General features: G+C 64.1%; 6 protein-coding genes across 6 annotated transcripts; 3 read left to right on the top strand and 3 right to left on the bottom strand.

Annotated features, from left to right (window-relative positions):
* Positions 1-277: 277 nt before the first annotated feature.
* CHLRE_01g055200v5 (uncharacterized protein) lies at positions 278-2,892 on the top strand. The gene is made up of 4 exons (XM_001700175.2): positions 278-614; positions 676-752; positions 980-1,061; positions 1,407-2,892. Exons 1-4 carry the CDS (start codon positions 564-566, stop codon positions 1,746-1,748), a joined length of 552 nt encoding a protein of 183 aa, XP_001700227.1. The 5' UTR covers positions 278-563; the 3' UTR covers positions 1,749-2,892.
* A 65-nt stretch (positions 2,893-2,957) lies between these two features.
* Positions 2,958-6,073, top strand: CHLRE_01g055151v5 (uncharacterized protein). The gene is made up of 6 exons (XM_043059032.1): positions 2,958-3,043; positions 3,118-3,581; positions 3,935-4,029; positions 4,301-4,429; positions 4,827-4,925; positions 5,434-6,073. Exons 1-6 carry the CDS (start codon positions 3,024-3,026, stop codon positions 5,551-5,553), a joined length of 927 nt encoding a protein of 308 aa, XP_042928946.1. The 5' UTR covers positions 2,958-3,023; the 3' UTR covers positions 5,554-6,073.
* Positions 6,074-6,099: 26 nt separating this feature from the next.
* Positions 6,100-8,649, bottom strand: CHLRE_01g055100v5 (uncharacterized protein). The gene is made up of 3 exons (XM_001700124.2): positions 8,340-8,649; positions 7,911-8,080; positions 6,100-7,710 (listed from the first exon to the last, which is right to left on the bottom strand). The coding sequence occupies exons 1-3, from the start codon at positions 8,458-8,460 to the stop codon at positions 7,099-7,101; spliced, it is 903 nt and encodes a 300-aa protein (XP_001700176.2). The 5' UTR covers positions 8,461-8,649; the 3' UTR covers positions 6,100-7,098.
* Positions 8,650-8,937: 288 nt separating this feature from the next.
* Positions 8,938-11,523, top strand: CHLRE_01g055050v5 (uncharacterized protein). The gene is made up of 5 exons (XM_001700174.2): positions 8,938-9,161; positions 9,870-9,990; positions 10,207-10,244; positions 10,592-10,668; positions 10,824-11,523. The coding sequence occupies exons 1-5, from the start codon at positions 9,063-9,065 to the stop codon at positions 11,338-11,340; spliced, it is 852 nt and encodes a 283-aa protein (XP_001700226.1). The 5' UTR covers positions 8,938-9,062; the 3' UTR covers positions 11,341-11,523.
* Positions 11,524-11,529: 6 nt separating this feature from the next.
* On the bottom strand, positions 11,530-15,187 carry CHLRE_01g055000v5 (uncharacterized protein). Its single transcript, XM_043059031.1, has 4 exons — positions 14,842-15,187; positions 14,403-14,591; positions 13,987-14,091; positions 11,530-13,595 (listed from the first exon to the last, which is right to left on the bottom strand). The coding sequence occupies exons 1-4, from the start codon at positions 14,886-14,888 to the stop codon at positions 13,217-13,219; spliced, it is 720 nt and encodes a 239-aa protein (XP_042928945.1). The 5' UTR covers positions 14,889-15,187; the 3' UTR covers positions 11,530-13,216.
* Positions 15,188-15,295: 108 nt separating this feature from the next.
* On the bottom strand, positions 15,296-21,357 carry CHLRE_01g054950v5 (uncharacterized protein). The gene is made up of 9 exons (XM_043059030.1): positions 21,127-21,357; positions 20,898-21,011; positions 20,396-20,461; positions 20,113-20,151; positions 19,756-19,840; positions 19,344-19,399; positions 18,080-18,156; positions 17,061-17,557; positions 15,296-16,737 (listed from the first exon to the last, which is right to left on the bottom strand). The coding sequence occupies exons 2-9, from the start codon at positions 20,950-20,952 to the stop codon at positions 16,674-16,676; spliced, it is 939 nt and encodes a 312-aa protein (XP_042928944.1). The 5' UTR covers positions 20,953-21,011; positions 21,127-21,357; the 3' UTR covers positions 15,296-16,673.
* Between the last annotated feature and the right edge of the window lie 230 nt (positions 21,358-21,587).

The raw sequence follows: 21,587 nt of genomic DNA, 5'->3' as shown, positions 1-21,587 counted from the left end.
GGCCTTGGTTTCTGCAAGGACGGCAAGCGCGTTGTGCCCATCAAGACCTTGTAACCACACACGTCGTGTATGGCGGACTGTTCCCAGGGATTTTTCCCGGTTAGGGAAAATTTCTCCCTACACAGACTTGCTGGGCGGACGTGATTGCCATTTTGGGAAGATGGCTCCATCCCTAGCAAGGACAGGTTTGCGTGCACCTGCGTGCATGTCGCAATGGGAGCGTGGCGTGCAGTACTCGGTACTCCCATCCGGTTCTGCTCCCCATCCTTCCGTTCCAATTCCGGCCCCCTCCATTCTTCATGGTTCTGGCTCCAGGTCTTCCAAGTCACCTACCCGAGCGAAACATTGCTTTGGTATTCCCTTACTTCCTGAGGCTTCCTCAAACTTCAGCACCCAGTCTTACGCGTTGTACTCAGTAATTTTACAATTTCTTGATTTATGCAGTACACAATCTGCGTCCTAGTAGTTTGCGCCGGCGACGACTGAAGTTTGGAAGCGAGCGGCATTTTGGCGGGGCTGCCTTCACTTCGCTGTTCCTGCCCGCGGTCACGGGCCTTAACATCATGGCGGCAGCCTCAAAACCTCCACCGATGACGACCGACAAAATACAAGACGTACGCACGCGGGCTGAGAATTCGTGTCGCCCTAGCCGCTGAAGCTTCCTGCCCTTTGCAGATGCTGGAGGAGAATTTCAAGTTCATTAAAGCCATTGCCGAGCAGCAAAACTTGGGCCGGGTTCAAGAAGTGCACCAGTGAGTTTCGGGTGCCTCTGGCCGGTGTACCCGCGTCCGTCCTCGTCCGCAGTGGCGCCGCGCAGCGCGTCATACGGCGGCCCCTCTCAGGCACCCAAAGATGCTATCCAACCATGCGCGCGCCAGTTCCACCCTCTTGCACCGCTGTCGGAGGCCTCTCCACCGCTTACCACCGCAATACCACCGCGTCCAGCCCTCCCCCCCTCCGACACATACCCGCCCTACAGGTACCAGCAGAAGCTGCAGGAGAACCTGATGCTGCTGGCCGCAGTGGCAGACACCTACTCCAACTCAGCAGCAGCAGCACAGGTGGGCGCGCGGCATTTACACGAGCGCGGATAGGGGCAGGGGCAGGGGAGGCTGGAGTGCGACCCGCACCACAGCGGACGGCGTGCCACACGGCGCAAGCTATATGGCGGAGTGGTGGCGGGCAGGTGTGGGCTGCCAGTGCGGCCACGTGTGACACACCGGATGAAAACCCGCCTTGGGAGCCATCTTAGCCGCTGCCTCACTGCACCTGCTTACGCACCTCCTTGCACACCGCCTTGGTCCTTTCGATCCTCCTTATGCACCTGCTTACGCACCTCCTTATGCACCTCCATATGCACGTCCTTATGCACCTGGTTGCGTGCCTCGGTATGACTGCGGCTGCAGCCGGGGGGAGAAGCTGGCGCAGCCGCACCCGCGGCGGCCACGGCACGACCACCCACCGCGCCTGGAGCGCCGCTGGGGGCACCGGGAGCACCGCCGCCCGCGGCTCCGGCTCTCACACCACAGCAGATCCACGCGGCCGTGCAGCAGGCACTGGCCATGAAGCAGCAGCAGCAGCAGCAGCAGCAGCAACAGCCGCAGCAGCCGCAGCAGTCGGCGGTGGCGCAGTACCAGCAACCGCCTCAAGCGGGGCTGCCCATACCGGGCGGGATGGCGCCCGGGCAAGGCGCGCCGCCAGGCTTCACGCTACCGGCGCCACCGCCCCTGAACCTAGCCGGGCAGTAGCGGCAGCAGCAGCAGCAGGAGTGGCAGCAGCAGGGGCGCCGGCTCGGGCGGGGGCAGGGACGACGGGCTTGGCCCAAAAAGCCGTGCAGCTGGCAGTCGCAGCAGTATCGCCTCTGGCAGCTGCCGGCGGGAGGGGCGGTCGTGTGCTGATGCCGCTCGAGCGCGGCAGGCTGGCCGGCCCGCCGGCAGCAAGCCCGCCGGCAGGCATGGTCCCGGATGTGGTCGGGTGAGTGGCACGGCACTGCCTAGCACTGAGCAGTTCGCAGGGCTGGAGGGCAGTGCGCTGCGCCGCAGTGCGCCGTATGTGTCGGCACGGCGCTCATCTGTTGCTGGTACAGCCGACGGGCGCCGCGGGCAGGCAGCTGCACGGGCTCCACTGGGGGCGCCAGTCATCGCACGGGCGATGCAGCTGGACGCCCCGTAGGGCCCCGTGGACAAGCATGCAGCGCACACCTGCAGCCGGCAGGATGCGCTGCGCGTGCGGGAGGGCGGGTGAGGGAAAGGGGAGTCGCGGGCAGCAACACGGCACAGCGTAATTGCAGCGGCCGGCACTGTCAGGCCGCTGGCAAATGGTAGGAGAGCTGGGGGAGTGGCTGCGTAGGTAGGGTGATGCTTATATTGACAACTTGCGGCACCAACTAATGCGGTCGCCATGTAACATGGCGGAAATGGTGGATCACTCGGTGTGCTTTTGTGACCCACGAAATGACGACGTTTTGGCGCGGTATGCTTGTGACTGCTGAGAAATTAGGGTTGTGGACCTTGCGAGCTTGCCGGCAGGATGCAAATTTTCTCAGTTTGAGACGTAGCTGGAGCGAATGGCTTTGCAAGTTCATACGAGACTAGGGAGTTGAGCTTTATGATGGAGGGTAGGGGCATGGGCGGGAGTGGGCCGTGCCGAACTCAGTGCCATGGTGTCCTGCTTCTGGCTGCCACGGCCGTTTTGGTGAATATCATTGACGCAGTTTTGAGCCACTTGACATACAGGGATTGCGTCAGTGGCATCACAGAGTAGCACGAAGCAGTGTTCAAGTGTATCCAACTACTGCACGCGCTTGCTCCAGCCGTGTTTGCAACACTCGATCGAGTCAAAGGCCAACTCAGAAAGTCTTACCAATATGCAATCAATCGCGCCTTCGGGCTATCCATCGTTCGCGGCCACACGCTATCAAACCTGCATCTCTCGGTCATCCTGCAGGCCACTAGATCATATACTTAGGTCTTCTTGTGATCGGCGTTGGCGACAGGCCCTCGCCGCGCTGCCCGAGCAAGTGGATGCCACGCCACATCATCGCGCGACTGGCTGCAGCGCGGCCACCCATTCCGCTGAGCCATCCTCCGCCTCTGCCCTACACACATCACGATGCAGCGGGCGGCTGCTTCAGAACCGCTTACTCAGCGTGCTGTCCGGAGCCGTCGTCGCGGCAGCAGGGGTGTCAGCGGTTCCGGTGTGGGCTCCTGCCGCGCACGCGCACATCCCCACCGAAGCCGTCCTCAACAATAACCGCGGCGGTGAGGGCGGCTTCAGCCGGTCTGAGCTCACGGCCCTTCAGCAGCTGGCGGCGCCGCCAACGGCTATCGTCACCCCGGCCGGCCGACCGCCGCCGCGCAACGTTGAGGCGGAGTGGCCCTTCGAGTCCCGGCCGGCGGCGGCTCCAGGCGACAGCAGCGGCGCGGGTACGGATGGAGGCGGCAGCGGCGGTGGCTCGGGCGGCGGCGGCGGTGGTCGCGCCTCTCTGCCGCCGGGGACGGTGGTGGGCACTCCCAACTACCTCGCCCGGGATGGTGGGGCCGGCCGGCTGCCTGGCGGGGCGGCGGCGGCGGCGGCGGCAGGTAGGGGCGGCAATGCGAGGTGTTGCCGCAATGGGGAGCGAGGCAGGGATAGATGCGAATGCGTTAGGAGGATGTACGGAGTGGGAGTGGGCATACCGGTATGCTCCTGCTCCTGCTGGTGATAGTGACGGCGGCATGGAAGGGGTTTGACTTGGCTGGTGGTGCCGTACTGTTGTTGGTGCGGCACTGGTGCCGTGGTGCGGCATCGGGTGTTGATTGCCGCTGCAGGGCACAGGCGGTCAGTGCTGTGCCCAGTCTCTGTGTCACCCGTGCCCGACCGACTGCCGTAGCTCTTCTCCTCCCGGCGCCAACGCCTGCGCCTCCTGCGCTGCCTCCTCCTCACCACCTGACAGGCGGCGGCGCGCGCGCGGGCGCCAGCGAGGCCGCTGTGGCTCTGCAGCTGCTGACGTCGGCACGGGAGGCGGTGGACGCGGGGGAGCACCAACAGGTGGGCGTGTGTGCGCTTGCTCCCCTCCCCAACACGCACATGAATGCGCACACACAGTTACACGGCCCGCTGTTGCTTGCGCATTCGTGCGTGTTTGCTTGCTTTCCCGATGTGCTTTCCTGACATACTCACACGTATACATACGGTGTACACACACATATCATATGCACGCATGCCGTACATGTCACCCCCCCACATCCACCCCCCACGCCCGCCCCGCCCCGCCTCCCCCCCCCACACACACACACACACCACCTCCCCCCCCCGTCAGGCCTACGCGCTGTACTCGGCCCTGGCCACCCAGCACGGCGGTCTGGCGCTGTCTCACTACGGCCGCCTGGGCGCAGCGCTGCAGGCCTACCAGCTGGGCCGCGTCAGCGACAGCCTGCTGGCGCTGGAGGTGGGGGGGAGGAGCAGGGGAGGAGGGGAGGAGGGGAGGAGGGGAGGAGGAATTAATCTACAATCAAGGGTGACGCATAACTCAAAAGCAGCAGGGGGAGGAGGCAGCAGGGGCCGGGAGTGCGGGCAGCGGCCGCGGGTTCAGCCAGCGCGTGCCGCCGTGTCGCCTGCAGGGTCGTGCAGCCATCCCTTCCGCAGGCAGATAAACCGCTCAAAGTGCTCTGTGTAAACCCGTGCCGTATTGTCAACCACGCGCACACGCACGCACGCGCGCGCACAACACACACACACACACACACACACACACACACACACACACACACACACACACACACAGATTTTCTCTACGCCCCACTACTAACAGTACTCATAATGCAACCCCTCCGACTCCTGCGCAGGACGAGGAGGTGGCCCTGCGCGGCGCGGCGGAGGTGCACGCGGCGCTGGCGGCCCTGCTGTACGTGGAGCGGCCCAGCCTGGCGCTGAGGGCGGAGGAGGTGGGGGGGCGGAGGTGAAGGGGCGGAGGGAGAGGAGGGGGAGGAGGGAGAGGAGGGAGAGGAGGGGAAGGGGTAGGAAGGTGGAGAGGGAGGGAGGGAGGGAGGCGGGGAGAGCGGGGCGGGGGTAGGCATTGACATGGTGTGGGGCTGGGTCGCGTGTGGCCGGGTGCCTGTGTGGGAGGAAAGACGGAGGACAACGCTGTGGGCAGTGCGCAAGGCCACGAGGAGCACGCTGCCCTACTCGGCGCATGACAAACTCCTCCTCCCCAAATCCTCACGCACGCACCCCATCATTCTACACATGCTCACACACAAACGCGCTTCTGCACGGCCTCTTTTGCCGCCCCCTCTACGCCTTCACTACTTAACTAATCATGAATGTAAGGCCCCCCCCCCCCCCACACACACACACACACACACCGCCATCGCTTTGCTGCATCGCATACACTGTCTTTGCGCAACGTTTTCCTTGTGCTCTTTAACACACACCGCCGCCACCACCGCGCAGGAGTGGGCCATCGCCTGTTCGTTCGACAAGCGCTACTCCGACCCGGCCTGGGTGGCGGCCGCCAAGCACTGGCCGCCGCGGGCAGTGGCGGCGCTACAGCGCTTCCTGGCGCTCAGCTGATGCGGGGGGGTGATGGTGGCGGCGGGTACAAGGGGGTTGAGGGAGTGGAGAGAATATGAGCAGAACCGGTGGGGGCGGGTCAGACGAAGGTTGAGGGGTTGAGAGAATAGAGATAGGAATGGGGTGTTTTGCGAGGTAGGTAGGTGGCTGGCGTGCGTGTGTGTACGTGTGGTGTGACGGCGCCATTGGTGTGGCATTGTCTGGGAATGCGTCGGGACGCACTGCCGCGCGCTGTGCTGTGCTGTGAATGATGGCGGCACTGCAGTGTGCGTACTGCACTACACTGCCCTGGTTATGCCGCCAGGCGGGACGCAGGGGCGGCGCGGCAGCGGCTGACTGCGTGCGTGCCTGCGTGCAGCCGGATAGGCGGCTGAGCCGGTGGTTGGTTGAGCATTACATGTTGGTCTTCGCGTGAGCCTTGATGTGTGCGAGGTGAGCTGCTGAGTGCGAGGAATCTTGAAGAAGACGGGGGGAGACTGTATGCGCCCCGCCTACCGGCGTGGGTCAGTCGTAACGGGTATGTGCCGGACGTCTCGCTGCCGCCTGTCGCCTGAGGGATTACAAGGGACCGTCCAGCCGTCCTTGAGCGGTCATGTAACTTGTTGCGTGCAGCGCCCCCAGAGCTGCAGATGCACAACGGGAAAGCTTCGAGCCCCAGGCTGCGGGCGGTGCTGGAGGTGCCGGAAGGGGGCACCAGCTCAGACCCGGACGTCTTACACAGATAGGGCGCCCTGGGCCCCTGGCCGGGGTATCAGCAGTCACAAACGAGGACTGTAGCCGCCCGCCGTCACAGCATGCCGTACATCTACAGTAGTGCGTCCAAGCGCCCACCGGACAATCACGCAGTGGGGCTACTGCCGAAGTGGCTTGCGGCTTACCGCTGGTCCGCTGCTCTACAACCTACAAGAGCATCAGTCTAGTTGCTAGGCTATAACTATGGCACAAGCCCCAACACCGCTCATGCACCAAGTCTTGCACAGGGGAGCACAATCATCTGCCCCTGGCTGCTGGGGTCGGCCCCGGCCGCCTCCCGGAAGACCAAGACACCCCAGCATCTATAACATTGTATGCGGTGAGGACATCTTGGCATGCATGATTTTAGGGCGGCTCTAGACCACACGGTCCCGCAATCAGCTAGCCGGCCAACCGGCAAACTAACAACAGGGCCGTGGGCTTTGCCCCCACGTTTGACACGCCAGCCTTCCATCCCTATTAAGCTCTAAGTGCATAAGCACATACATCACCCTCGGTACCGTTTGCAGACCGCATTTCAGCGGCGCGTGTGTGTGTGTGTACCGTGTACCGTCGTGATCTGCTGCCGTAGTTTGGCAGGTAAGCAGCAGATGGCAGTTGTTTCTTGGAATCAGTGTTCCAACATTAGCCCAAGTGATTGCGAAAACAAACACTCCGCCGCTGCACAGTACTCCCCAGCCACTCCTGACTAGCCCCGCACCGCACCGGCCCGGCCAACGCCGTGGGGCCCTCGGGTTCGCCTCCAGCTGTGCTAACCCCTCCTGCCCCCTCTTCTCACTGGCGCCTCCTTCCTCACATCACCCTCCGTGCTGACGCCAACGAGCGGAACAGCCCTGACAACAGGCTGCGCCGCCGCCCAGGCGTGCCGGCGCCGCCGTCCGCGCCGCCGGGGCCGCCACACCCGTCAACGCCCATGTCCTCGGCCCCGGGTGGGAGGCAGGCGCCACGTGCGTGCGCGTGGGCGGCCGCCGACGCAGGCGACATACCCGCCATCGCAAAGGTAGCCGTGGAGGCCGAGGCAGTAGCGGTGGGCGATGGAAGGTGGTGCGGGGCCACACCGGCCGCAGACGACGGCCCTGCCGCGGCGCCGGAGGCGCTGCCAGCTGCCGCACCCGCCGCCGCCGCACCCGCGCTTGCGCCGGCGCCACTCCCACTCGCGGCCGCGCCGCCACTCGTGCTACTGCTGCTGCCACTGCCCACTGCCTTGGCTAGGCGCTCGCCGGCGGCTACGGCTGCGCAGTGCATAGCGGCTGAGTAGGACTCGAGCCCGCGCAGCTTGATCTTCTCGCCAGTGCCGGGCGCGCGGCAGTCGAACACGCAGTCCAGCTCCACGTCGTCGCCCAGCCCGAAGGCGGCGCGGACCTGGCGCTGGAACTCCTCCATGCCCTCCTTGCCCGGCTTCACCTGCGGCGTGGTGGTAAGGGGGGCCGGGTAAGGAGGGAGGTGAGGGATGGGGGAGACGGTGACGGGTTTGCGTGTGCGTGTAATCCACTGCTCGTCCCTTACCGCCCCCTGGGCCCTGGCCCCCTCTACTCCTTCCCCCCTCTCCCTTCATCCTGGCCCTCTTCATCCTCGCTCGCCCCAGCCCTTGGCCTCTTTCTCACCTGCAGCCGCACCACCTTGCCGTCGTACACGATGGCCATGACGGGCGGCGCCGCCGGCACCTTGGGCGTCAGCGTGTCGCGCCAGTCGGGCAGCGTCTGCTTGCAGAAGCGGCAGGCGCGCTCCTCCTCGCGGCCGGCGGATTGGAGCTGCCACCGGGCTAGACACTTGGCTGTGAGGTGTAAGGAAGGGGGGGGAGCAGGTTGGAAAGGACTCGTTGGGGCAGGAAGGCTTGAAGGTTGTTACGCAGGGGCACCCCTTGCCGAGCGAGGAGGTTGCACATGCAATGCCCGCCGCGGCGGGCCGAGACGCCAATGTAGCCCTTCCAATAGTATTGCCGGACTATGCACGCTATCCTGTGACATCTCGCGCGAGTAGCCATCGACGGCGCCCTCCCGCAACCTGCCCACCGGACGCGACCCAGTACTTACCATGCACACCGCGCGGACACGCGCACGGGTACTCCAGCCGCCCAGCCGCAGCTGATGACCCCTCTAAGCAAACCCAGCAAGCATCGTCCTCGCAGCTCATCCGGCGAGGAGGCCCGTCCATCTTCACGCGCAACTGGCCAACTTCTTTGAAGCCCAGAGCACAAAATGCCGTCGAGCTGGAATCAATGAATTCAGAAAATAGTAGCACTATATATGATAAACCTGGCGGTGCGTTCAGAGGAAGTTGCTCGCTATGGCAAAACCGCTTTATCTTTTGTGTGAAGCGGCTGGTCGTCTTCCGAGTGTGGTGTGGATGCACGGAGGGCTTGTATGATAAGAATACTACAGTGCATAAACACGCCCCTACACGGCCTTCTTGCGTGAAAAACGGTACGGCATGCCGTCGCAACAGGCTCTGCATCAATCCGCGAGCTACAAGCTGCCCGCTTCTCTGCAATGCATGCATTCATTGCATGAAGTAATGGAGATAAGTGCAAGATGGTGCGCGGCCGATCGCGAGGTTGCTGGCTGCGCATGTTGCAGAGGCACTGCGTGACATTTATGCTAATGTTCTGTTCCCTTAAAAACAAAGAGTTCATGAGTACATCCAACATTCTTCTTGTACCGCCAGTACCCAAAGCTGCACCGAATTGCCTCTCGAACACGCGCTTGCTTTACTTTTTTGTTGCAAACTAAGCTTAATGTGATTACTAGTCAAACATAATGAAGAAGGGGGAGCGCAAGGTTCTAGACTACGGGGACGTGTTGCTCCGAGAGGCGGATGTTGAGCTGCTCGAGGGCCCGCACTGGCTGAACGACCAGGTCAGCTGGCGGCAGAAAGATACGGGGACATTGCGATGACATCTGTGGGAGGGAGGAGGGCGAAGCAGGGGCGAAGCCGAGCTGGGGGTGGGGTGGGGGCGGGTCGGCTGCTGCGTGTCGTGGACTTGGTCCCTCAAAACGAGCATGCGCCTGCCATGGAAGCAGTGGCGTGGGCCAGACATATAGGACCAGCACGGACAACCGTGGGATCTGTGGACGGACATGGAAGACCAGCACGCACACAAACCTGAGGCGCGTTTGAACACCGAAATACGGTACGGTACACGCACGCCGCTGATCACCAGGCTCGGAAACGCGCCTGCCTCAAGCGCGCTGCACCTCGCCAAATGGGGTCCCTCCCTGCAGAACAGTCCACTGGATTGCTACGGTACCTCTGCAGTTCCACCAATCCACTTGGCAAGCGACATGCCGCTCGCTCAAATGCACGCACATGCATACACCACCTGCCTTGCGGGATTGGTGTCTGCGCGCAAATGCACCTGGGCCACACACACGTGGCACCCTCCCCTCCCCGGGCTCCGCCTCCCCGCCCGCCTCTACCCATGTCTGCGCCCTGGCCACCCTGGCACGGGCGTCAGGCGCCCGTATACACACACACACACACACACACACACACACGCACACACACACGCACACACACACACACACACACACACACACACACACACACACACACACACACTGCAGATCGTGTCATTCTATTTCGAGTACCTGGAGCGAGAGGCGCTGCCCGCCACGTCAGCTGCCGCCGCCATTTCCGGTGTGCTGCTGCTGCCGCCCGCCACCAGCTTCCTGCTCATGCACGCCGGTGGGTCCGCGTGCGATCTAACGGTCGCTGCTACTGCCACACCTCCAGCGTTGCTACTACAGCCGCTAGCCCTGCCCCTGAGGCCACCCGCCGCTTCAGCCCGCGGGTCAGCCAGCCCCGGGGTGTGGCGGACTACAGGCCCCTGACCGGAGGCCCGCTGTGTATGTGTGTGTCTGTGATTTGCACGCGCCCCACATGCATCTCCCGCCGCTGCAGGTCCTGACATGGCAGGTGACATTCTCGGGCCGCTCAAGGTGAGCAGCAGGGCGGCGGGACGGAGGGAGGGAAGGAGGGGCTGCGCTGAGGAGGACGGACCACAGCCCGGACCCTGGAGGCGGGCAGCCGCCTGGCGCCACACGTCAACAGCGCATGCCTGCATGTGCAGGGCCGGGCAGGGCCGGGCTGGGCCGGTGTTGTCCGGGTAGAGGGGCAGCAGCAAGGGGTGCTGGGCGGCTGGTGTGGACAGGCATCTAGGACGGCAGCTGCGGCACCGCTCATGACGTGTCGCTGCCTGCGCCTCGGGAAGTCGGCGAAGTGATGCGTTGCCGCGCCGCCTCCAAGCCGGACCCCGCCCCTCGCCGACGCAACCCTCCCGCTACAGCCCCACAGTCGCGGGCTGGTGCTACTGCCGGTGAACGACAATCCCGACGTGGACCGGGCGGCAGGCGGCAGCCACTGGTGAGGACCGGCGCGGGTGGCGGCGGGTGGGCAGCGCACCGGCTCATCTGCACACATGCCATTTTCGGTACTGTGTTGCACGCATGGTGTCAACCGTTTCCTTGTGTGCTGTCCCTGCTTTCCCCAACGCACATACCGTATTCTCTGCCCCGCAGGAGCCTGCTCGTCTTCCACCGGCCCTCCAACACCCTGCGGCACTACGACTCCTCGGGCGGCAGCGGCAACGCCGCCGCCGCCAAACGGCTGGCGGCGGCGGTGGGCCCCGCACTCCAGCCGCCGGGCGCCGGAGGCGGTGGCAGTGGCAGCAGCGGCAGTGGCAGCAGCGGCACTGGCAGCAGTGGCGCCAGCGGCGGCGGGCCTCGGTTTGTGGAGGTGGTTGACACGCCGCGGCAGTGTAACGGCTACGACTGCGGTGTGTATGTGTTGGCTGTAGCACGTGCCGCGTGTGAGCGCTGGTGCCTGGGGCCGGCAGTAGCAGAGGGCGCGGCGGAGGGCGCGGCGGGGGCAGCGGCGGAGGCAGGGGCTGCTGGGAGGGGAGAGGACGGGGAGGCTGGAGGTGAAGGGTCCTGGCGGGAGTGGGAGCGGGGCCTGCGGGCGTTGATTACGCCAGCGGCTGTGAAAGCGCTCCGGCGGGAGGTGCGAGAGGTGATTCGCGAGAAGGCGGGGGAGTGATTGGGTGATGCATCCCTTTCTGTGGCCTTCTTGTTGGGGTAGCCGGCTCTGGTCCTGTGCGGCATGCGCCGGGGGCGGCGCAAGCAGCAATGCAAGACTACCGTACTGCTTTTGGTATCACTGAAGTGACGAGCCGGAACGTGAGGTGCTGAGGTACACATGACATGATGGGCACCGGTGCGTGTCTGCGGGTGCAAGCATTTACACGGGTCGCGGGGAGTCCTCCAGGCCTTTATTTGTCGTCGTGTCGCCTGGACTGACGAGCTGGCGGCCCAAGCGCCTGTAGTTGTATGCGCCGGGGCGGATGCGTTGCACCGTACCGTACGGCCAGAGCCGTACGGCCCTGCAGTGCCGACGGGCCCAGGCGGCCAGGCGCACGGGCTGCAACGTGCAATGGCGTACTTTCTCACAAAGCTAGTCAGCACGGGTGTCATGTACGCACAACGGAGTGCCTGGTAGCGTCCGATATTCCGTCCACTGGCCCCGGCGGCACCACCTACCGACGCCCCATGCTTGCACCAGTCCCGTGCCGACCCCACGCACCAGCATGCAGCGCTACTACCGGCCACCGCCAAAGCCCCATCCCCCCACCCCCCTACGCCCCAACGCCAGCCTCTCACGCCGCAGGCAGGCGCCCACTTGCCTGCTATCTCGCAGCCCCATCGCCTGTTTGCCACGCGCAACAAGCCCCGCCGCCTATCTGTCGCACGTACACATCCACTTCCGCGCCCGGCACATCGCCGTAGCTACCCGCCCGGCTGCTGAACAACCCGGCCCCTACAGCGCCCACCAACTCCCGGCAACTAACGCATGCCCATCTCGCCCTGCGCAGCCTTCCACCCTCCGCCATCCATCCACCATCACACCACCTACCGCCGCTGACGACTTGACGCCACCGCCTTGTGCCGACATACAGCTGCCCACCTGCTCGCAGCCCGACGTACGCCGCCAGCTCCACGCCCGCGGCGCGCCCAACCCCTCGTCCTACCTGCTCCGCTTCATGCCCGCCTGACCGCGGCTGCCGCCCGCGCCATCAAACCTCGCCCTCCCCAGCGCCACACGCTTCCTGCCTGGCAGGCAAAATGCCCGCCGTCACCACCGTCACCCTCCTGCTGCCCCATCGTCACCTCCCTTACAACGCCGCGCACGCCAGCCGCGACCCGGGCCGCCGCCGCCGCCGCCGCCGCCGCAGCCGCCACCGGCTGCACCTGCCACCTCTTCCCAGCAGACCTTCCGCGCGACCTGCCGCGACCCGTCGCACGGCCACGTACGTAGCCCTGCTGCCGCACACACGGTATCACCCCACAGGGCAGTCTCCTGGTAGTCAGCATGTGTCTTGTCCCGCAAAGATTCTTATTGCAGCGTAGGGGCAGAGTGCCACACTGAATGCACCAGCAACTGCAAAGCAGCAAATCCTTCCCGCCTACCCCGCCTACCCCGCCTACCCCCATCACTCACACACCACAGACAAGTCTGTGCACACTCGCACGCGCCCTGTACGCACGCTCGGAGCATACCTCTATCCGTTTTCCTCATGCATGCAAAACAGCCTACAAAACTCTGCCTTGCTTTGCTTAACCCCGCGGCCCCTTCAATCCTGCCTGCCCAACGCCCACTGCCAGCAGCGCCAGCCCGCCCACAGCGCGCCCGTCAATCGCCCGAGCTGGCGCCGACCCAAAGCCGTACCGGTGGCCGGTGCCGCCTGGGGTTCGTGTGGACTGTGACCCCACGCCGCGAAGATCGCCAAGCCGTCGTCCCCCACACAACCGACAGGCCGCCTGTCCAGCCAGCCCCCGCCCCCGCCCCCGCCTCCACCGACACACACTCCGCACACACACGCACCACACACACTACACCCTCCACACCAACATGACTCTCACGATGGAGGCGCCGGCCCGGCCTTGACCGGCGACCCCACGGACGGCGGCAGCATCGCCGCCAGCGTGTCGGTGTGCGCGCCGCCAAACAGGATGCGCACCACGGGGTGCAGGGCCATGTCGGGGGGCGGCGGACCCGCAGCCGCCACCGCGCCCGCCGCCAGCTCCGCCGCCATCGCATCCGCGGCGGAGCCGTGGTGCTGGTGGTGCGGGTGGCCGTGCGGGTGGCCGTGCGGGTGGTGCAGGCCAGCAGTAGCGCCGTTGCCGTTGTCGCTGTGCCCGGCTGCTGCTGCTGCTGCTGCTGCTGTGTTGGCTGCGTGCAGGAGCGGGTGGACGCCGCCGCCCAGGGCGGCCGCGTGGGCCAGGTCCAGCCAGCGCCTGTGCAGCAGGTGGTGGTGGAGGCGGGTGGAGGCGCCGGGGATGGGGATGGGTGTTTGCATTGGCGCTGTCCTGATGCGCTTTGGCCGACCCCGCGAAGTGTAGCCTGGGCTTTTGCCTTCCCCTTCCCCTTGCCTTTCCCACATGCACACGATCTTCCGCCGACACGCGCACACACGCCCGCACGACTCATCGCGCGACGCACGCCCTCACACGGCCTGCTGAGGGCGTGCGTAGCGTCCACACACGCCCCCCCCCAAATCGGTGCAGTACACGCTGTTCCTCCTGGACGTCGGCACTCCATACGGTACTTGTGATTCAACTCCGTCCTCCACATGAACGGTTACCCCCCCCCCCCCCCCAAAACACACACACACGCCCTCGTACCCACCAGTCGGTGTGCTCCTCGTTCAGCTGTGGCGCGTAGCCCGCCCTGCTGCTGCCGGGTATGGACGCCAGGAAGACCGTGAAGTGCTTCTGGCGGTTCTTGCCACGCCTGGGAGGGCAGGGAGAGGGAGGCAGGTGGGGGGGGGGCGGTTGGGGGTGGAGGGTGGAAGAGTGGTGAGGTGGAGGAGTGGTGAGGTGGAGAAGCGGTTAGGTGGAGGGGTGGAAAGCGTCAGCGTCATGGCTGCATACACACGTACCGTACGTATCAACCGTTAGCACACCCCTCACGTTGACAAGCCGAACTGTTCCATGTCCAAGCACACGCGTGTCCCCGTGCCCCACTCTCTCAATTCTTCCCCCCCCCCCCCGCCTCCTCCCCCTCCTCCTCCCCCCCTTCCCCATGACCCCCTCTCCACTCACCGCGTCAGCACCTGCCCCAGCACCTGCAGCCCCTGCGGCAGCTCCCCCAGCTCCTCGCGCGCCTCCCGCAGCGCCGTACCCAACAGGTCGCCCGCGTCCGCCGCGTCCGCGTTGCCGCCCGGCAGCCCCCAGGTGCCACCGTTGCCGCTGGACTCGCTGCGGCGCAGCAGCAGGCAGGAGCCCTCGCAGCTGCGAGGGGGGGGCAAGGAGACGAGGAGCGGGGGCGGAAGCGCGGCGGCAAGGGAGTTTGTTAAGAGCCGTGGGCGCTCAGAAGCTGTTTGCGCTCGCAGCCCGTGATCCTGATCCAGGCTTGGTATAAGCAAGTTTAATAAATGCAGGCGCCCATAAGGAGCGGCAGCGCCTAAGTGCACTTTTGGCGTGCAATTCCGTTGCTCTAATACCGCCGGGTTTCGTTGCGCGTCGCTCGCCAACGGCTTACCAGATGAGCAGCCCCGCCCCAACCTTGGTCGGAGCGCTGGCCGACATCGTCGCTGAGAAGCCCGCTGTTAGGCGGACGGGCTGGAGGTAGGGCCCCGATGGGAGTGAGGGTCTAATAGGTGTTGCTCAACGCCGGGTGCTGATGCGCAGAGCTGGTTGCTTGAATGGCACCTTGATGGTGAAATTGCCGATGTGTGGAAGGTTGAATCGGGGTGCTCTTGTCTTTTGTCGCGACCGGGTATTTTGCGGTTTCTGCAACAAAGCTAGAATCCGTCACTAATCTCATGTGTATTGTTTGTGCAGTATGTTTGGTATTTATGGGGGCGCCGCACCCTGCGCGTAAGCCGTGGACGGCTGCAGCCGAGCAATGACACTGTACCCTGTCCCTTGCGACCGATTCCCCTCGACGCACCTCCAGCGATATCCAAACCCTTACCGCCTGCCCATTAACATGCGTAGTGTTAGCGATTCACTCTGTAACAAGGCAGGACTGTGCCGCTCCGCAGGGCCAGGCACGGCTGCCTCCTGGCTCCTGCACGCACCGCATCCCCCATTGGCAGACTCAAGCACGCACTGACACGCGTGCTGGCAGCTTCCCCCAGATGCGGCCGGCATACCTCCTCAGCCCGCAGCAGTCGCCAAGTGAACCAGCCAATTTTCATGCCCAGGATGCCGTATTGCCGTACGATTGCATCCGTGCCCAAAAGTCCCGTATCACCTCACCTTTACCTAGCTGGCGTTGCCCCGCTTTCAATTCATTTCTGGACCCTAACGTCGATTCTGACCGCAAACTGCCGTAATCCATATCAGAAATTTGCTGCCAGCCACCCTACATCCCAGATAGTTTGATAAATATATAGTTACGGTTTGGACCAGCGTCCATAGGTTCTTGCAAAAGTTGCCACTTGCAGGTCATCCTGCCCATCATGAGGGCTATATCCGGGGCCCCTACCTGCAGACCCACCAACCACACGCCAGGGTCCTGACTGTTTGCATCCTGCGGGTGAATGGGTGATCCGTGGTGGCCATGTCCGCACTTGCATGGCCACTACCGTACCGTGGGCATCGGCCATGAGAAGTTGGGCAAAGGCACGGGCCACGCGATGACACGCACGACGCAAGGCATCTCCTTTGCCATTGCGAATGCAGTACGGTAACCGTGCGGATATCCTCAAACAGGCAACAACAGCACCGTACGGTACCCTACATGTCCTTGATGTTCAGCAATGCATGTTCGCCACCTGTGCTGTCGTTCTGCACCTGGTGCCAAATCCGATCCCTTGTGACGTGCTTCACCCAAGGCTTCACCCCCCCAGTTGGGTACAGTTCTTCCTTTGGGTCCCGGAATAAATGATTGTACCGTATTGCCACAAATGTGGCGCTCACCATCGGCGGGCAGGGTCAAGGCCGCATGCTGGGATGGGGGCGGAATGGTGGAGCTCCCAAGTTCTCCAAGTATTTCCGTTCGCCATCAGGCTTAAAACCTTCACTCCCACCGGCCTCTGTGACCGGCCCGCCCCGTCACGTCATCGCATGCATCAAGTGTGTTCGCGCAGCAGCTTCAACACGACAACCGCCGCCACCACCACCACCACCACCACCACCACCACGACAACCGCCGCCACCACCACACACCCTATACGTGTGAAGCGTAAAGCCAGCTGCCTACAATGACACCGCCACCCACCCTCCTCGGCATCCTCTCTTCATCGTGTGCGCGCGCGCGTTTGCGGCTTCCACACTGCTACCGCCGCCACCAATGCGCCGCTGCTACAGCCTGTCATCTCGCCATTGCTACTGCGGATGCTGCTTCTACTGCTGCTGCTGCTGCTGCTACTGCCGCTCCTTGCTTGTCTCGGCTGGTCGTCGGCGCCAGGGGCTGGCCAGCCACTCCGCCCTGCGTGGTGACCAGGGGGAGACACGGCAGGGTTCGAGGGAAATGATAAAGAGGCGGGGTTCAAGGGAGGTGATGAGGCAGGATTCTAGGGGCGTGACAAGGGGGCGCGACACAAGGGCAGCGGTGCGGGGGCACACACTGACTGAGCCTGAGAGAGAGAGCGGGCGACCGCCGTCACTGGCACATGGCGCCCGGTGCGCCGCACTGGCTGCAATTGTGGCTGCACGCCATCTCACACAGCCGCCGCCGCTACCAGCCCCATCAGCCCCATCACCACCGACAACACCCCCACCACAACACCGCACACCCACACTGGCACTCACCACGTCCGCCGCTGCTTGCTCCCCTCCGGAGCCGCCGGCGCCGCCCGCCCCTCAAGCCCCCCTGCGGCTACTGCCGCTGCTCCCGTTGCTACTGCCGCCGCCGCCGCCGCCGCGTCCACCGGCCGCCACGCTGTAGCTGGCCCTGCCACGACAGCAGGTGACGCCGCCGCCGCCGCCTGCTCCTGCTCCTGCTGCAGCCTTTGCTGCCCCTTCTTCCCCTGCTCCTGCTCTTCCCGCTGCTGCTGTTGCTGCTGCAGCAGTACCTCCGAGTCCAGCCCCGCAATCCGCAGCCAGGCCACGTAGCCGGGGTCGTCATCAGGCAGCTCAGCAGCCCAGCCGCCGCCGCCGCCGCCGCCGGCCTCGGCTGGCGGCGCCTGCGGCGGCAGTTGCTGCTGCTGCCGCCCGCCATCTGCTGATACTGCCGCCGCCGCCGGCCGGGGTGTGTTGATGAATTTGAGCTCGCGGTCGCGGATGGCGAGCGACTCCACCAGCACGTCCTAGCAGGTGGGGTTGGGTGGGGGTGGGGGCGGATGGGGTAGAGGGCGTGCGTGTGCGTGTGGCGTGTTGAAGGGCATAAGGAAAGACAGCGCAAAGATTGTGTGTGCGATGCAGCAGGGTCTGCGTGCGTGCGTGCATGCGTGCGTGCGTGCATGTGTGTGTGTGTGTGTGCGTGTGTGTGCGTGTGTGTGCGCGTGTGTGTGTGTATATGTGTGTGTGTGTGTATATATATGTGTGTGTGTGTGTGTGACTACGGTTTCCAAGGTTATTCTGCCAGATCACGTGAATCGTGTATGTGTGTGTGCATATGTGCTTGTGCGTGTTTGCTGGCATATGACTAGTTGGTCAGCGGCGGTGATGGGGACGGACTTGGTGGGTGTTGTGTTGTGTTGTTTTGTGTGGTGTGGTGTGGTGCGGCAACTTGGCTGTGCAGGCCGACACAGGTGCGCGCGACTGGAGGTGGTAGGTGCCATTGCCACGTGGCCGCTCGCCCCCGCAAGACCAACCCGTGTGCATCCCACCTGCTGCGCCCGCGCCTCCATGGCCCGATACGCGTCGTCCGCCTCCGCCCACAGCGAGCGCGGCCCCACCCGGCGGCCTGGGGGGAGGGGACGGCAGGGGCGGGAGGGGTCCCAGGCACGTGACCAGTCAGGAGGGGGCGGGAGGGGGCCCAGGCACGTGACCAGTCGGGAGGGGGCGGCGGTGGGCAGTGTGCAGTCCCAGGGAGCTCGGGGGTGGGGAGGTACGGGTGGCGGCGGGGCGGCTGTGTGTGTGTGTGTGTGTGTGTGTGTGTGTGTGTGTGTGTGTGTGTGTGTGTGTGTGTGTGTGTGTGTGTGTGACTACGGTTTCCACGGTTATTCTGCCAGATCACGTGAATCGTGTATCTGGTATAACCAACGACAGGGCTCTCAATCGAGGGCTGCCGTGACCTGGCGTTTCCCCGGCAGAGCGCAAACAGCTCTGGAGTCCACAGGGTAACGCACTCCGACCCTTCACCGCGCCAGTAACCCTTGCGGAATTACTACCAGTGTAACAACCTCAGACCCAGCGGGCGAGCTACATCTTAAGACCAGGCGGGCAGAAACCAAAAAAAGCAGCAAACATAACAAAACACGCAGCACGCAGCACACGACAGCACGCGATAGCACGACCACAGTGGCTGTGGGGCTGAGTCCTGCGACTCCGCAGCCTGCACGACCTCAACCGCAACCTAACCAGCTCTCGACGCCAGGGCAGACTATGCCTAAGGGCAGCCACAAACGCGTCTGGCCACTAGGCCGATCCAGGCCGTAAGGCCCGGGGTGTTGCAGCACCCAACACACCCTCTCAGGCATAAAACCCCACAAACCTGGCCCTGCTCCCACGGGCGTAAAACAAAAAAAAACCCTTCGCCTGCTCACTAAGCTCCCCCGCTGACCCTCTCGTATGCCACTGCTTCAGTGGCTCATGTTAGTGCTCACGCGCTTCTCCTACGGGCTGATCCCTTTCAAGCCTCCAGCTCCATAGCTTGCGGCATCACGCACAGCATTTCACCGTTCACCACCGCCAGGATGGGGTGAGTGGCGTCAACACCATCCCAGCCCTTTTGGGGCACGCCGAGCTACGCGAACTGCATCAGCCGCGCGTGTGTGTGTGTGTGTGTGTGTGTGTGTGTGTGTGTGTGTGTGTGTGCTGACACAGCGACGGGATGGGGGACTGGAGTGCGGCGCGCCGGCATGGCTGCAAGGGCCATGCCCCTGCGACCCTGTCCTCGCCCGCTCCCCCTCCCTCCACGCCACTACTCACGCGCCACCTCGGGTGACAGCAGCCCCTCCCGAATGAGGTAGTCCTCCAGGATGTGCCTGTGTGTGTGCGAGTGTGAGGGAGTGCGAGCGGGCACGTGTGTGGGTGAGCATGAGTTGGATAACCAAACGTGCGTGTGTGGGGGTGGGTGCGTGTGTGCCGGTTTATGCATTGCGCGCTCGCACACGGCGAAAGCACGGGGTGCATGCACACACACACACACTGACATAGGCGCAGGCACCGACATATCACACACACACACACACACACACACAGGCACACATACACACACACACGCGCACACGCACACACACGCACACGCACACGCACACATACACACACACGCACACATACACACACACACACGCCGCAACGTTTTCCTTGTGCTCTTTAACACACACACGCCGGCACGCACCTGGGCCGCAGCAGCTGGTTGGTGGCGTGCAGTGCGGCCGCCAGCCCGCCCCACGTCACCACCCCCAACAACCGGTACCGGGGGCCTGCAGGCGAGGGCGGGGGGGAGGAGGAGGAAGGAGGAGGGGGAGGGGGGGCGGCAGAGCGGGGGTTGTGGGCAAGGAAAGGTGGGAAGGAAAAGGGGCAAGGAAGGGCGGGTGCGCGGGCCCAATGCAGAGCGGCAGGCGAGGATGCAGGCGTGAGCTACACGCGGCACGGGGCCACGGCTCAAGCCACGTCCAGGGGTGCGTGTGTATGTGTATGTGTGTATACTGTACGTCTTAACGTACTTGTGTTGCTCAAGCACACGCACACACACCTTGATAGTGACCCACCACCACGCCGCCCGTCACAGCGCCTGGCCGTGAGGTGAAGAGTTGGTGTTTGTTAGGAGCGTGAGGGTAAGGGGCGCGGGGTGAGGGGTGAGGGTGAGGGTGAGCCATTGGAAGCTGACCCTTACGAACAGCGGGCACGCAGAGGCGGGAGAAGGAGGGAGGTGCGAAAGGCAGGAGAGCAAAAACAAACCGCCGTCTTCCTCGCTTCCTAACACGTGTAGTCCCCAACACTCGCAACTACCGGCGCAACCCCGCTGGCTCGCTCACCGCTGATGGCCGTGTTGATGAAGTCGTGGCGGCCGCCGCGCACCGCCCGACACGCCTCCGACACGCCTGCAGCGCACACGCACACACGCACACACACACACATGCACGTTGCTGCATCGCATACACTGTCCGTACACTTTGTTTTCCTTGTGCTCTTTGACACACGCTAACAGCTCATGCGCGGGCGCCGCATGTGTCAGTGGTGTGTGTCGCGGTATGCATAGGGGATGCGGGCGGCTGTGTGTGTGTGGGGGGGGGGGCTTGCCGCGGCCGTCCCGTGACGCAGTACGGCCAGAGGCAGGCCTGTGACCTGTGACAGACTTCGTCGTCCAGCTGACGCCAAGAACCTCCAAGCAGCCCCAATCGCGGGCGGGTGATCACAAAACTCCACGACTACCATGCCCTGGCCCCTCCACCGGCGCCAAGCGTGCCTTCTCCCCACCCCACTGCCCCCACACTCCACCCCCGCCCCTTGCCGCCCCGCCCCCATCCGTGTGCCCACCGCTGAACAGCAGCGCCGCGCCGCTGTAGCCGACCAGCTTGTGCACAAACTCCATCGCGCGCGAGCCGCTGCGGAGCGGGCTGGAGCGCAGCGACAGCGCCGCAGCAAGTGCGCCTAGCGGGTATCGGGAAGAAAGCGGCAAGTGTCACTCCGGGGTTTGTATGTGTCCTGTCTGCAATGCCCGATGCGCACATCCGTTTCTAATTCAGGGATTAAGCCATTGCCATACCTGCAAGAGCGAGCTTTTGCTGCGTCCGGCCCTCCCATCCTTCTGCCAAGCCCATCGTTGCGCTGGGAGCCTCCATCGAGGACTACAACTATGGGTTTGCAGCTATATCGTAAAACGTTGCAAGATATCGCGGACACGGACACTATTGCTTCCGTTGATGGCTCATCCTGAAAGGTTTGACGAGTGCCGCTTGTGTGCAGTATACGAGCTTAGCGACAGCTGAAATCCTGTGGAAGGACCAGGGGAGCACGAGGGGTTTGGGCAATCGGACGCCGATCGTGCAGGCGGAGTCCGCATGCGGGTGCGGCAGCGCGCTTCTGCAAAGGGCGCGGCATAGCAGGGAGCACACCTCCCATGAAGCAAACCGTCAAGGCGTCGACGCGCTCCCCGAACACAGCAGTCAGCACGGTCCCACCAGTACGGTAGAGCTTCGGCGGCTGCGGCGGCTTGCGCAGGCTGCG

Source organism: Chlamydomonas reinhardtii, chromosome 1, assembly GCF_000002595.2.
Source record: "Chlamydomonas reinhardtii strain CC-503 cw92 mt+ chromosome 1, whole genome shotgun sequence".
NCBI lineage: Eukaryota > Viridiplantae > Chlorophyta > Chlorophyceae > Chlamydomonadales > Chlamydomonadaceae > Chlamydomonas > Chlamydomonas reinhardtii.
This window is presented reverse-complemented; position numbering and strand designations above follow the sequence as displayed.